This window comes from Molothrus aeneus, chromosome 2 (assembly GCF_037042795.1).
Source record: "Molothrus aeneus isolate 106 chromosome 2, BPBGC_Maene_1.0, whole genome shotgun sequence".
Lineage (NCBI taxonomy): Eukaryota > Metazoa > Chordata > Aves > Passeriformes > Icteridae > Molothrus > Molothrus aeneus.
The window spans coordinates 9,058,665-9,073,006 of NC_089647.1; the positions used below are offsets into that span (position 1 = coordinate 9,058,665).

General features: G+C 39.2%; 1 protein-coding gene across 2 annotated transcripts in view; it reads left to right on the plus strand.

Annotated features, from left to right (window-relative positions):
- ROBO1 (roundabout guidance receptor 1) overlaps positions 1-14,342 on the plus strand; it is a 687,040-nt gene that overhangs the window by 621,321 nt on the left and 51,377 nt on the right. For both annotated transcript variants that reach the window (XM_066571924.1, XM_066571925.1), the window contains 7 exons: positions 2,224-2,348; positions 4,217-4,388; positions 6,843-7,048; positions 8,408-8,489; positions 8,644-8,812; positions 8,911-9,077; positions 12,130-12,251. In XM_066571924.1, coding sequence (XP_066428021.1) covers positions 2,224-2,348; positions 4,217-4,388; positions 6,843-7,048; positions 8,408-8,489; positions 8,644-8,812; positions 8,911-9,077; positions 12,130-12,251 — 1,043 coding nt within the window. The remainder of the gene's footprint in view (positions 1-2,223; positions 2,349-4,216; positions 4,389-6,842; positions 7,049-8,407; positions 8,490-8,643; positions 8,813-8,910; positions 9,078-12,129; positions 12,252-14,342) is intronic.

Consider the following 14,342-nt stretch of genomic DNA (forward strand, 5'->3'; position numbering starts at 1 on the left):
AATAATAGTTTTACTTAACCCTGTTTAATTCTTCTGACACTGAAGCTAATAAGATTTTTAATATTTACCCTAATAGCAATAGATTTAGAATAATACATATATGGGCAATATGCATATATTTTTAGAGTAGTATCTCTAAAAATATATAATATAATAAAAATATAATAGAGTAGTATCTCTACATAGTATAACTATGTATTTAGAATAATACTTAGACAAATATGTACCTGTTTATATTTAATAAATTCTACCATGGCTGCCTATAACACTGAATTCCCCTTCCTTTTTGTGTTAAGTAGTCCCTGAATGGTCATCTCGAGGTACTATAATCACAATCACCCAGCTATTTCTCCAGTGATCAGGACCATTTTATTTCCTTTATAGTTGTATGTGTCCTTGAGTCCAACAGAACCTGAAGCCTCATAAATCCTCTGCAGTAGCTCAGGGTTTAGAAGCCCTCAGTTCCACATTGCGTGGCATTGTGTCAGAGGCTAGGACAGAACCTGCCAAGCCCTACATTTAACTGTATGCTAAATTTATTCTCGTTACTAGAACCTAGCAGCATAACAAAGGTGCCTCACCCTCATCTCCATTTCCCCCTCTCCATGGCTCACAACCCCCAGCCAGTTCTCCCTCCTTCCCAAATTAAACCTGCTGTCATGTCAAAGTCTTCCCGCATCTTCTGCCGAGGAGGTACTGGTTGGATGTTTCAGAGCTAAATGTTTTGAAGTCAGTTAATTACAGTGGGTCAATCTTAGCCTTGCTTTGCATAGTTTCTTATCTAAGGAAATGCTAGGAGAGGTAGCATTTGCATCCAAATATAGACAATAGTGCTATGCTTCAAAAATTCCTCTCAAAGCAGGAGGGTCGTAGGAAGAATATATTCTGATATGAGCTCACCAGGGAGTAGACACAAGGCAGAGGGAACAGATAACTGCAAGAATTGGTCCACAGGAACACTGAAAGCATTTTTTTTAAAGAAGGACATAAGTGTTATTGAATTTATTCTAGATAAAGCCAGTACCGCTTGATGTTTGCCAAACACATCTTTGAATTACATATTTTGCACTGTTTTACAAGGAAAATCTTGTGAAAACATCAATGTTTGCAAGGGGAAAAAAAGGAAATGAATATCGTAATCATTTGATTTCTTAAAGTCAGATACAAAACATCCCCTTTAGTCTCAATCCAAAGAAAGGGAAGAGCATAATTAGTTTTAGGCAGATGATCAGAAAAAATGGAAATTAATAAATAAATGGGCTTTAATTTAATGCACATTTTTCACGAAGCAAGAGTTAACAGCCTATAGAACATGCTAGATTTTTTTCTGTGCTAGCATCACCAATGCCATCTATGCTGATTTTTTTTTTTATTTTATGTGACTGACATGATTTTTTGACATTCTCCTTACTACTGGATGAAGGGGTTGTTGAAGTCAGTATAAATCAAACAATGCTGGCAGTATTTATAATGTTAGACTGAGCAGATGTTTCAAATTTGCCTTCATTTGCATATATATTTTGTTTGAACATGCTCTTGCATATGTAAATGAGGAAGACATTTAGCTCTGCTGTTCCTTTAAAATCATTCCTTCTCAGTATGTTTGAACTGGAGATTTTAAGTGGTTATAATTTGAATAGTATTTCTTGGGCTTTTGACTTCAAGTTTTTTTTTTGAGATCATGACTACATCAATAGTCTCTTATATAAGCACTTAAGGGCTTTTTCTCCCCTCAGCTTTCCTAAATCAGAGATGATGAGTTTTGTGTGTGTAAGACTGAATTCATAGTTGCTCAGCAGGGTGTCTTGTAGCCCTTAACAAAGTGTGACCTCTGGGCCAGTTGTCCCTCAAAGATTTCTCCATTCTGGCTCGCAGCCCTATTCCTCCTCTAAAAACCAAATTGTAGCAGATTTGTTTGTATTGGTGACTGTTGCTCTGCAGCAGTCTCATCAAGCTGGTGGGACTCATTTCCTTGTACACTGGGTAAGCACTAAAAGCATGTGTTGCACAGTCAGAGTTTTAATTGGGAGGTCCAGACAGAAAAGATGATCTGAGTGATGCTGAAGCTGTGGCTTTTAGAGACCAATGTGTCTTTGTGCTGCTTCTCCTTATTAAAGAAACCTAACTGTTCTGGTTTATACCATTAAAACTCAGGAGGCAAATTGCTCTTTCAAATCAGCTGATGGCAGTGTGATTGATTTGTTGTTGGTGTTTTCCTTTCAGAGCCCCCCCAGTTTGTTGTAAAGCCTCGAGACCAGGTGGCTGCACTGGGGCGGACAGTGACTTTCCAGTGTGAAGCAACGGGGAACCCTCAGCCAGCCATCTTCTGGAGGAGAGAAGGGAGCCAGGTGAAACAGCCTTTCTGTCCTCCTTCCTGGCAGTTTCTTCAAGAAATTATTTCATGTGACAGAAAAGTGTTTTAATTATTGTTTTAAAGATGTGTAAACCAAGTCTAGAGTTTGGAGATGCTGGATACTTATTCTTTGCTTCTGAGGCATGTGCATGTTAGGTGATGTCAGTCTTACTAGATAGGATCTATGTTTTGCTGTCTCCTGTTTCCTCCGTGAATGTAAAAATAAATCTGTGAATCAGCTAGAAACATTCCATGTTTCACTATTCTGATAATCTATTTCACCTAACAGGGAGAACTTTTAAGAAATGGAGAGATGACTTATGCTGAAATTTGGTCAAAGCCCCAAACAATCCCAGATTTTCAGAAAGTTTGGCTCTGGCTTTATGGTGCAGCTGTTAATTTGTCATGTGTTTTTGAGTTTCTGGCAAACTAAACTATTGGCTGCATTGATCTGCACCACTGCATGGGCAGGACTCTGGTTCTGGGCTGAGGAGAACTACTTTCCAACTCCATCAGTTGACTGACAGATCATACCTGAATAGGTCACTTTTTCTCCCAAGTTCCTTATTTGAATGGGAGGGAAAATTATTTTCATCTTCTTTGTAAAGGACCTTGAAAGCTAGTGGATGAAACACAATATAGCACAGCAAGAGAATTGCAGTTTTCTTTCAGTCATCTTTTGAAGGAGGTATGTGGCACAAAGTATTCTTTATTGGAAGGAAAGAAGGAGTATGGGATTCTGGTTTTCCTGTGAATGAAGGAATGAATGGTGCAAGACTATATGACAGGGTTCTTTGTGCTTCAAAACAATAGGGCAGAGAAATTGAGAACACTTGGAGATGGGCTTCTTTACTCCATTTGCAACATTTTTGTCTGAATACCTACGTACAACTAGACTGCCGACCAAATTTAGATTATAATCTTCAGTGGTATATATATAGCAGTATATTATGCTTGTATTTTATTTATCTACTTTTTTATTTTCTTTTATTTATTTAGCCACATGCTGTCTAATACATCTTTTTTTTTCCCCACTCGTTTTTGACTCAGCTGAGTGGTGACCACTTGTGATGATTGAGAGAAATGAAAGAGGAGGTTGAGGATAGGGTTTTCTAGTACTGGATATTGTGTCCCATTCCTTTGGACAATTTTTGGACATGCAAAATATAGTTAGCTAAGAAAAAGAACTAAATATATCCTCCTAAACTATTGTTATTCACAAGTTGTTCAACCAGAGGTAGAAACTCAACCCCCAACTAATTTTTGGTAAACACTGTGTACTTCATACCCAAACTACCTAAATAGGTATAGTATTTAATTCAGTATTATACAACTTTTCAGAAAACACAAACACTCTATTCAGAGAGACCTACAGAGCATCTCTTTTTTAAAAAACTGCTCCATTTGTAGGAAGGCAAATGTTAAAATACAGATAAGTAAACCACCATCTGCATTTAAATGAAAGCAAACAAATGCCCTGGAGCAAGTTCTAAAAAAGAACATTGAAGCAAATTACTGAGGTTCACCACAGTTGCTTGCACCATTGTGGTATCTGTACATTTCACATCTCCACTAGACTCTGTTACTCTTGGTGCAAAGCCCAGTATCGATCTTAGACAGTGTTAGAGCAATCTCAAAGGTCTTACACAATTCTATGTGCACATCTGCACCTATTTTACCATTAAAAAATCCTACAGAAGCTATGCACATTGTGGTGTAGACAAGCTTAAGACATGAAGAGCAGAATGTTTTCTGTATAATATGAAAAGATTAATTTGTTTAGCTGTATTAAACTTATGCATATTGATATTTGAATTTTTATTACCTATTTTTTCCCCACTTTCTTTCCTGTATGTCTTTTAGAATCTGCTTTTCTCATACCAGCCCCCTCAGTCATCCAGCAGATTTTCAGTTTCCCAGACAGGAGACCTCACCATCACCAATGTGCAGAGATCTGATGTGGGGTACTACATCTGCCAGACTTTAAATGTTGCAGGAAGTATCATAACAAAAGCCTACTTGGAAGTTACAGATGGTAATCATAGATTCATTTTATCGTTTCCAAGTTTTCTTATTTTTGTTTGAAGACAGCAGTGTGGTGATGTGACACTGCTTTGAAATCTGTTTTGCATAAATGTGGATTGCATGTTTCTTTGAACATAAAAATCCTGGTTTGGCCATCTCTGTCAGGGGCTTACAATTCTGGATGATGTGTAACTCTATATTTCCATTTTGTTCTTGGTAAGTATATTCAGTGTATGGATTTTTGTCAGATCTGGTAATTTTTACCTGACTCTTTTTTAACTTCTCCCACTTGATTTAATTTACTTTCAGATTGCTTGCTGCTTGGTTCTTTATCCCTTTTATTGTGTAGCCATTTACTTAGCCCTTCATTGACCTGTTTTTTCCCCCTGTTTCTTAAGACTGTGTTTTAGCTGGGAAGAAAAAAATTGTCAACCTGTATGGAGATCAGCAGAATAACAGAAATTATGCATCCCTTTTTAGGAGTAGTTAGGAAGGAATACAAGATGAGAAAGCTACAGGGAGCATGACTACAAGCAGTAATGTGAGGCCAGTTGGCCAATTATCAGAAATACGTCTTATTTTTAACAGCAGAGATACATGGGGAAAATACTAATTTTAGCATTTACAGAGGAAGAGGATAAGGGAGAGGATTTGAGCAGAGGGAAGCTGTTGTCTGAGAAGCTTCTATAAAATAGCCCTTTGCCCTGTAGAGAACATAGAAATAATAAAGTACTAGAAACATGCAGTGAACCTGTAGTATAAAATTGTTTATTTATTTATCTCCCCCTCCCCTCCTATAGGAGGAATAGGGCTACATCCCTTCTGGCTCCTCACAAATTGTAAGCCACATTTCCTAATCCTCTTTTTTCCATTTTTTTTTCACTGGGGAGAAGGCCATTGCAGGGTGAGAAGTATATTTACAACAGTTTTCTGCTAATGACCTATGCCATCTGAACTTGGAAATAATAATTTTAAATGCATTCTCTTTACTGTATGCTCTGGATTGATCTGATGAGTAGATGGTTTTTTTTATAATGTCTTGAGACAGTTTTTGGTACTTCTGTAAAAGCGAAGGCGGAATATGCTGAATATTTGTAAAGGTATTAGAATAACTTTATGAATGGTTTTCCTAAAGGTAGGAGGAGTTGCCATCAACTTCAGTGGCCTTAAATGAGCCATGAATTTCAGTGTCATTAGATTTCTCCTATAAAGCGCAGATCAGTCAACTCCTTACCTTTGCCAACTGCAAAGTTCTTTACAAACTTGTCAAAGTCAAATGCAAATTATAAGTAGGCTTATTATGTCTGTCTATGCAGAGAGGGATTTTAATGGCCTTAAAGTTTGTAGCAACAGGTTGGGACAAGAACTAAAGGATAAATAATGCAGTTGAAAACAGAGTGTTATTTGAACATGCAAATGAAATTATGGGAGTTGGAATTTAGCCAAAAAACCAATGCTAACATCCTGTCTGTTGTTATGAAAAGTAATTTAGAAATATCTAATGTTCACAAATTATCAGAACTTCAGGTTTATATTTGAGCTACCAAACCAGTTTTTAAGTTACGTGAGCCCCATGCCACTGCTGAACAGATTTATGACATTTAAAATTATGGCTAAAGTGGATCCCCAAAACACAAAAATATAACTTTTACTTCTTTTCTGCATTATGGAATACTACCAATTATTTTTTTTCAGTGAATACTGAGACTGGTTTATATTTTTCTGTGCAGTATAATTAAATAACCCATCAATAGCGCTTAATTTCCATTGTGTGAAAGATGCATTAAAATTGACATAGACAGTGGGATTTCTTTGTGGCTCTGAAGTCCTCATAAAAGTCAGAAACTACTGGAAAAAAATTTCACAGAAGAAGGAACTTTCTTTAGGAACTTTCCAAAATGGTTCTATCCATTTGTGTTAGCTTTACCCTACTGCTCGGCATCTCACGATTACAACACAGCACCAAGATGAGCTGGTGGCACATACAAAATGGTTATTTAAGCAGTGGAGTATTTGTGAGGTTACCCTCTGATTGCCTACCTCCTTTTGCTCTGTCTTTAAATGCTGGAAGTATTTATGCTGTATTACACAGGCCTGGCAGTGGTGAAAGATGAGAAATGGTGAGAAGGTGAAATCTCTGCCTTGCCAAAGACTCTGGGAAGTCCTTTCTTTTTCCATTATCACTTCATAAAGACATTGGACTTGGAGAATGCCTGGAGGATAGCAGTGTGTAATATGCAGTCCTTTCTCTGTTCTGAAAATATTGCGTTATGTATCATTTTAAACATCCCTAGCTCTGCATCATTATAATGCACCCTGCCCTGAATTATGCATGCCTCCAACTTTAATTACTTGTTTAATTATTTTTAGTTTGTTTCAAAGCCTCAAGCAACTGCTGTTGCTTAGATGATTAGAAAATTGCTTCCAGTTGCAGAGATGTCATTCCTGTTGTTCCTCCTGGCAGTGATTGCGGACCGGCCGCCCCCTGTCATTCGGCAGGGTCCTGTGAACCAGACTGTAGCTGTGGATGGCACTCTGGTACTCAACTGTGTGGCCACAGGCACTTTAATGCCCACTATCCTCTGGAAAAAGGATGGCATCCTCATTTCCACCCAAGACTCTCGCATCAAGCAGCTGGAGACAGGAGCACTGCAGATCAGATATGCCAAGGTAGCCTGAACTGGCAAATGGGTTTTCTTGCTTTGTTTCATTTTGTGCTTTCACCTCCAGGCATTTTTGATGTAGTAAACCCTATGTTTAGAATTAATGAAAGGTTACATAAATGAACTAAAATATTTGATACTTCATATTTTCAGATAGTACGTTCTTTATGCTTAACAGTTGCCTAGGGCACATTATTTTCATAATGAAAAATGCTCTAAAAAGGTATTAATTAAGGGACTTATTTGGCACTTAAAACATAAAGGGGAATATGTATTGGTAAGACAAATTGTTACATTATTTGGGCTTTAGCATTAATAGATTAAAATGATCTAGTTAATTAAAATTTTTGTTAAGAAAAACTTTGTTTAGCATATTCAGTAATAGAGCCACATACGCAGCTTTTTCATCAGAGCTTTTAGTGTTTAAACATGCTCACTTATCAGTGTAACATAGCTTAAAATGCTTAACCTGACAAATGCCTGACTTCCTCAGGGACTTATAGTACCTGGCCAGTATTGCTTTTGGTCATGCATTTCACACTTCAAAATGTTCTAAAATGGGAAGTTGTAGCATACTAGATATTCTCTGCTATCTTTTCTGTGGTTTGAAATGAAGTAATTATTTTGTTTTAGATTAGGCTGAATACATCACTTTACCATATTCCCTAGAGTTGCCCTGCTGCCAGTTACAAGTTAGACTGACTTAGAGCTTGAATCTCTGATTTTTGATCACTTCCATTCAGTTCATCTGCTGAGGCTGGGACCTGAGGAGGATAACATTTCTTTTTTGGGAGAAAAAAAAGAAACACTTTTGAAATGTGATTAAGTCACATATGGACAAATAATCCAACACAGAGAACTGGATGAGGATAGCATATGGAGATTCTTTTTTGGGTCTGCTGTAGAGTGAAATTTATACTAACACAGGGAGCCTCATATGTACCCTGTGCAATATTTAAGCTTTGCTTTAAGGGTGACGTGTTCTCCAGTGCTCCAGTCCTGATAAATCCCCGGGCATTATGTATGTAGAAGGTTGACAGTTGTATGGGGTCTTGTCATCTGAGTTCCTTCTCAATTTAGTTGTTAGGACCTCTGCAGAGTAAGGAATAAATGCTACAGGAAATGGCCTTCAGTTTGCTCATTACAGAATAGTTAACATTAAATTAGAATCTGCTCAGAAATAAACACCCATTTTTGCTTTGGCAAAATCATAACTTCTAATGGAAGGAGAGTTTCTGCTGCAAAGTTTTTGCAGGCTAATACCTTTATCCATATTCATGGGGGAACGTGGAGAGCTGTAATTGCTTTTCTAGCCCACTGAGTGCCTGATTGTTTCAAGTATTTATTCTTCTCCTCTCCCATTCAGCTGGGCGACACCGGCCGCTACACCTGCATTGCCTCAACCCCGAGTGGTGAAGCCACGTGGAGCGCCTTCATAGAGGTCCAAGGTAACTCCATCAGGAGAAAATACATGATGGAAAGGAAGAAATTGAAATGTAGAAGTTATCTGACTCTGTCATTAACTGCCAGTGCAGATGTGAGCAGCATTTAGCTTACAGCTGCTTCCTGTCCATGCTCAGTGTTTCTCTCTCCTTTTGTCAGAGTTTGGAGTCCCAGTGCAGCCACCAAGACCCACTGACCCAAACTTGATTCCTAGTGCTCCATCAAAGCCTGAGGTTACAGATGTCAGCAGAAATACAGTAACATTGTCATGGCAACCTAATTTGAATTCAGGTGCAACACCAACCTCTTACATAATTGAGGCCTTCAGGTACGTGAGTCTCGTGTGATCTTGCTGTCTCTATGTTTACGTGTAATGTGTTGCTAAAGAACCACGTGCTAACCTGCTGTTGTGTGTTTTATCCTTAGCCATGCATCAGGGAGCAGCTGGCAAACTGTAGCTGAAAATGTGAAAACTGAGAGTTTTGCAGTTAAAGGGCTAAAACCTAATGCAATTTATCTCTTCCTTGTGAGAGCAGCTAATGCATATGGGCTGAGCGACCCGAGCCAAATATCTGATCCAGTGAAAACTCAAGGTAAGTTTTTGATACTGAACATTTTGGGTGTCCACTGCAGCTGTCACAAGTTGCCTAAGCAATACCAGATGCAGGAATTTTGGTAACTTTCAACTGTCTACCTGTCTTGGCCATAATATATACTACAGTAAAATACAGTGCTTAAACTTGCATTTCTCTAAAGCACAGACTCTGATAGCATGTTGCATTGCCTAAGGGAACCCTGGTGTCTCTCATCCAAAGGTAGTTACAACTTGCAGAATAGCTCTTGCTAGCAACCAAAGTAATCCCTGTGTTTTTGAGTTCCCATACAAATCCTCAAATTCCATGGAAATGTTATTACTATGTCCAGTGAATCAAATAAGGCTTAAGACTGAGACAGGGAGAGAAACAGCATGTAATCTAAGTTGATTTCTGCTGCAATAGGAAAGAGAAAAGTTGAAAATTTGAAGGAATTTGGCATCACGAATGAGTAAAGAGGTTTTGGCAGTATGTTACAAGTGTTTCCATAGTACAACTGTTGGAAGTAAAATAGGGCAGAAAGCAGTGCTTACAGATAGCCAAGTGGAAGAAAAGTCTGGGTAGAAGTGAATGAAGGAGTCAGGAGTCACCCACTGACTCCAGCTGTGACTGAAGTCCAGCTATGGACTGAGTCCAGCTATGTAAAATTAAAACTATCTTTGTATTCACTGTAGCCAGTAAAGGACACTTAGGATGATGTACAAGAAAACAATGCATTGAAGCTCTGAAGCCTGCATTTTTCCAGTAGAAAAGCTTAGATTCTTAAGAAGGGGAAAAATAGACACACTCTTTTTCAAAGAAAAAGTGACAGAGATTGTATTTTTTTTATTTGTTTATTTTTCTGATCTTCTTACTTACTGGAGAAATTGACCCACTGGCTTATTAAGAGTGTCTGTGTTGTATATTTGTTTCTTTGTTTGTGTAAGTAAGTACATATTAGTTTTTGAAAGGAAGTTCTCTAAAGGAAACAAAGGGTTTTTCTTTGGTGACTTCTCATGTTTTCTGTAGCTGGTCTGAAAGCAAGTCTTTCTCATGTCCCCTGGGGAGTGACCAGTTTCACATTGCTGCCTTTTGGTACTATGCCTTTCTCCTGGTGGCTGACGATTTCAGTGGATATGTATGGACAGCAGAGTCACAGCCCCATGGAATATCAGGATTGCACAGGTTCCCAAGTCTGTTACCAGGAAGTGATGTAATAACCTTTTAGTGATTCCTGATTGCTGGGAATAGAGCTGCACGTGCCTCTTTTTCATGTAGTGTAGTTTCATTTCTGGAGATGAGAAGTATTGTGTCTGTCCCAAACTAACTGATTACTGAACTGATTCTGAGGAGCAGCAAATGTTCTGTTCACTCAGCTGAATGGTTTATAATGACATGGAGAAGCTTCACTGTTCTCTGGGTACCTAGTAGAGCTGAAAACCCAAGAGCTGCACAATAACTCAGTGAAAATAACAACCAACACATAAAATTTTCTCCAGTTTTAAGAAATATGTCAAATGTGTTGAGTGTCAAGTCCTTTAGACCAGTTCTGCTCTTCTTCCAATATAATTTCATTTTTGTTTAAGTTGTGGTCTAGCTAAGAAAGTTCAGGAATTTCCAGTTGGCTTTTGTCATGAGGGTGGTATAGTCTGGTCCTAGCTGCTTGTTCATTCCATAAACCAAGATGAAGGTAGGTTACTGCCTTCAGTGCCTTCATCCCTTCAGCACTGCCTTCCTAGTACCTTCATCTTCACACTTCACAGGCATTAACAACCTCATTCCTGGGTGTTTTCACTGACAGTCCCTGTCTTGGAAGCTTGGAGCCGAAACAAGAGAGCACACACATCATTTTATAGCCCAGAAGTGCAAATGGCTGTGAATAGTTTGATCCATACTGTGGATGACTCATCTCTTCTGACTAGCAAAGCTAGAACTAATTATTCCACTGGCTTTCCTGTTACATTCTGAGCACGGTGCTATTTAGGCAATGCTCCCAAACAGAAGCTTTTATCTTTAATGCTTTCAAACTTTGGGAGGAGGGAAATACTGTGATAATGGACTGTTTGCAGAACATACTGCATGGGGATATAGCAGTGACTCAGTGGAGGATTTTTTGGTTTTGTTCTTTTGTTATTACCAATGTTGCTTGCTAAAAATCCAGATTTGTCACTGACTACACATTAACTTCAGTAGTAATCACTGCAAGTACTTTTCATGAATTTCCAGTCATAGAATTTTAGCCATAGTCAGCATGGTATTTGTTTAAAATGAGGTGACCAAGGAGTGAGATGTGAACCTAGAACAGAAGCTGTTATTCTGCTTTCCATAGTACATGTTTTAGATACCCTCTTAGTGATTACCCTTTAAATTTCACATGTCTGACAGTCATTCCATTTCAGTTAAATGTGCTTTCCAAGGGCTCAATATGCAAAAAATATGTGTTTTCGTCATACTATTGCGTGTTTTGAGAGGAATTTGTCCCTTCATGCATATGAATAATCCTTCCAGCCATAAGATAGACCAAATATCAGACAATCCAGACAGCTCTCAACTGGGCTCTGCCTCCTGTTTACAGAAGCCTCTTGCCATTAGAGAAGCTGCAGCCATATGACTAATTTATCTTTTCTCTGGTTGTTAACATTATTTTGTAGTGACACCAAGTAAGTTTGTCATGAATTTATCTAAAGATACAGCTTCTGCTTTTGCTGTTCTTTATAGGTTTCCTGGTCTCTTGGAATTGGCAGTGGGCAATAGAATGTTTTCCCAGCAGGAAAGAATAAAGAGTTGCTGCTGTAGGCATTTAACAAAGCTCTCCTTGAGTGTGGTGTGTCTTTTTGTGCAGATTACCCTCACTGTCAAAGAAAGTGCAGTGTCTTGATTTGGTACTACCTAAATGCTGGTGATTTGCTCAAGAAAATGCTTCATGTAGTTTTTTCTGACATGATTAGGAAGTAGTTAGGTTCAGCTTCGTTAGTGATAGCATCATATACTTTCTGACACACTCATTTGTATTTGCATGTATTATTTCAACAATCATGTGTACTTGTGAGAATGGAATCTTAAATTATTGCAGATGTTCCACCAACAAGTCAAGGTGTGGATCACAAGCAGGTCCAGAGAGAGCTGGGTGACGTGGTGCTACACCTGCACAACCCTACCATCCTTTCTTCCTCCTCAATCGAAGTTCATTGGACTGTGAGTACAAACCTGTACCCTGCTGGTGGTTACATGTGCTGCTGAGATGTCCTGCTTCCACTGCAGTGGGGTCACACTTTAAGAAGCTGAGTAGTTTGTATGCTTGCAAATGTTTTTCCCTGGGAAAAGTGCTAGTTGTGCTCCGCTTTTTCATTAAATTTTACCCATTTTCTCCATCTTTGTCTGCATAGAGAGTGCTGTTTACAATAGGGTAAGGGTTTCAGAGTCCTCTTCTGGAAGCTATAGCACCTCCTCAGTCATATCATTTGAAGCCTTTCCACTGCTTTCAGCAGGACATGGATCAGTCCCTTAATGAGATAACATGGGCAATTCTCTCTGTCAGTCACCTGTAGAGAGAAATACTGCATAATTCTGTTTGAGAGTGTTACCTCCCTGCTACAGACACACTGACAAACACACCCAAATCAGATTTCCTTCAACTGAACCTCTCCTTTCCTGTGGTGCCCTGAGTACACCTGGTGCAGGGAGAAGAGGTCAAAAAGGCAATGTCACATTGGTGTTGCTCTGGCAGCAGGAAAGCAGAAGGTTGGCCACGTGGAGGTCATAGCAGAGGAACTGAGAGAGTCAGGAATGTAACTCAATGATCAGTTTGAAAATGGAATGCAGAATTAGGAAAAAGTTGGGGATATAATTATACCATGTACAAAAATAAAACCATAAGGAGTGAGCCTTGAGGTCTTTGTGGGACTTGCATCTGAACATTCCAATATATTGGCAGGGGTAGTGTGGGACAGCACGGGCTGGCCATGCCATAGCAGAATATTTTGAACAGGAACAAAAGGCATTTTGACTTTGTACAAGAGCTGTAGCCCAAAGGAGTCCTGACCTACACCCAGGGCTCCTCAATGCTGTAATAATGTCTGTTTTGCTGCACAGTAATTACACTCTCACCTGCAGTATGGCCACCTGCAGCAGGCAATCTCCTGTTCTAAACTAATGCATCTTTGAGGTTCCTAGCAAATTTTGTTTGACCTTTACTTACAGAACAACCTTTTCCAGACAGGCAGCTTTTGTCAGTCTTTTGGGTGGCCTGTGGCTTCTCTGCAATTTCAAAAATAAGCATTACCTCAGTTTCAGCTAACACATGCGTTCTTTATGTGATTATTAAAAATGAAATGTGTTGCTCTTTGGATTAAAATTGCAAGCACACAGTTTTATTATGTATCATTGTATGAGATTTTTGAAAACAGGAAAATCTGATGCACTTTAAAAATTTTATTGTGCTTGTTATTAGACTTCCTTATTCATCAGAAATTGAAACCAGCAGTTAAAAAGATAGTGAGTGGTCCACAAAAGATCAGTTGTATAAGGTAGCTTTCTGTTTCAGCTATAGCCAAACATATAGCCACACCTGCCCTTGATTACACTCAGATCTCTTTCTCCATACATTTAGTATAAAATTACCTTAGTTTGAAAAGCACTCAGGACCACTGAGCATCAGCTTGATTTGCTTTTCCAAGTCTCATCCATGTTACCATACTGAGTTTTATGTTCCCTCTTGCATCCTGGGCCTTTCCTTCTAGCAGAGGGCCTCCCACTGGTGGGTGGACATGGGGGAACTCTTTGGAGAGCTCTGCCCTCTCACACAGCCACAGTGCCAGCTGGCCACCCACTCAATTTGCTTTCCCCACAAAGGAGCAGGCAGGAAGTGGTGCTCATTTCACGGGTTTTGGGAAGTTTCCACACCTCAGGAGAGTTGACAGGTCCTCTCTTTGATCTCCATATTCAGCACCCTGAGCTGTGGCACTGTAGATCTACCTTTCTCTACGTGTCCAGCCCAGCTCTCCAGATTCAATTGGGCAGCAGTCTGGCCTGTGCCAAGCTCTTTTGCTCCATGGATGCAGAGACTGTTCATTTCATGGAGCTGGGGCATATTATACAATTTCATTATCCCCCTTTAATGCCTGCCTAAATCCAGGGAAACCAGCACAGTTCTACCAGCATCAAAGAGATTAATGCACTTGTGAGTCAGGCCTGTAATTTGCTGTAATGCAAGGAGCCTTTATCTGCTTTGGCAGTGATGTTTGCTTTGAGTAGCATGAGGGATAGTCCAGGGGCCGTGCACGGTGT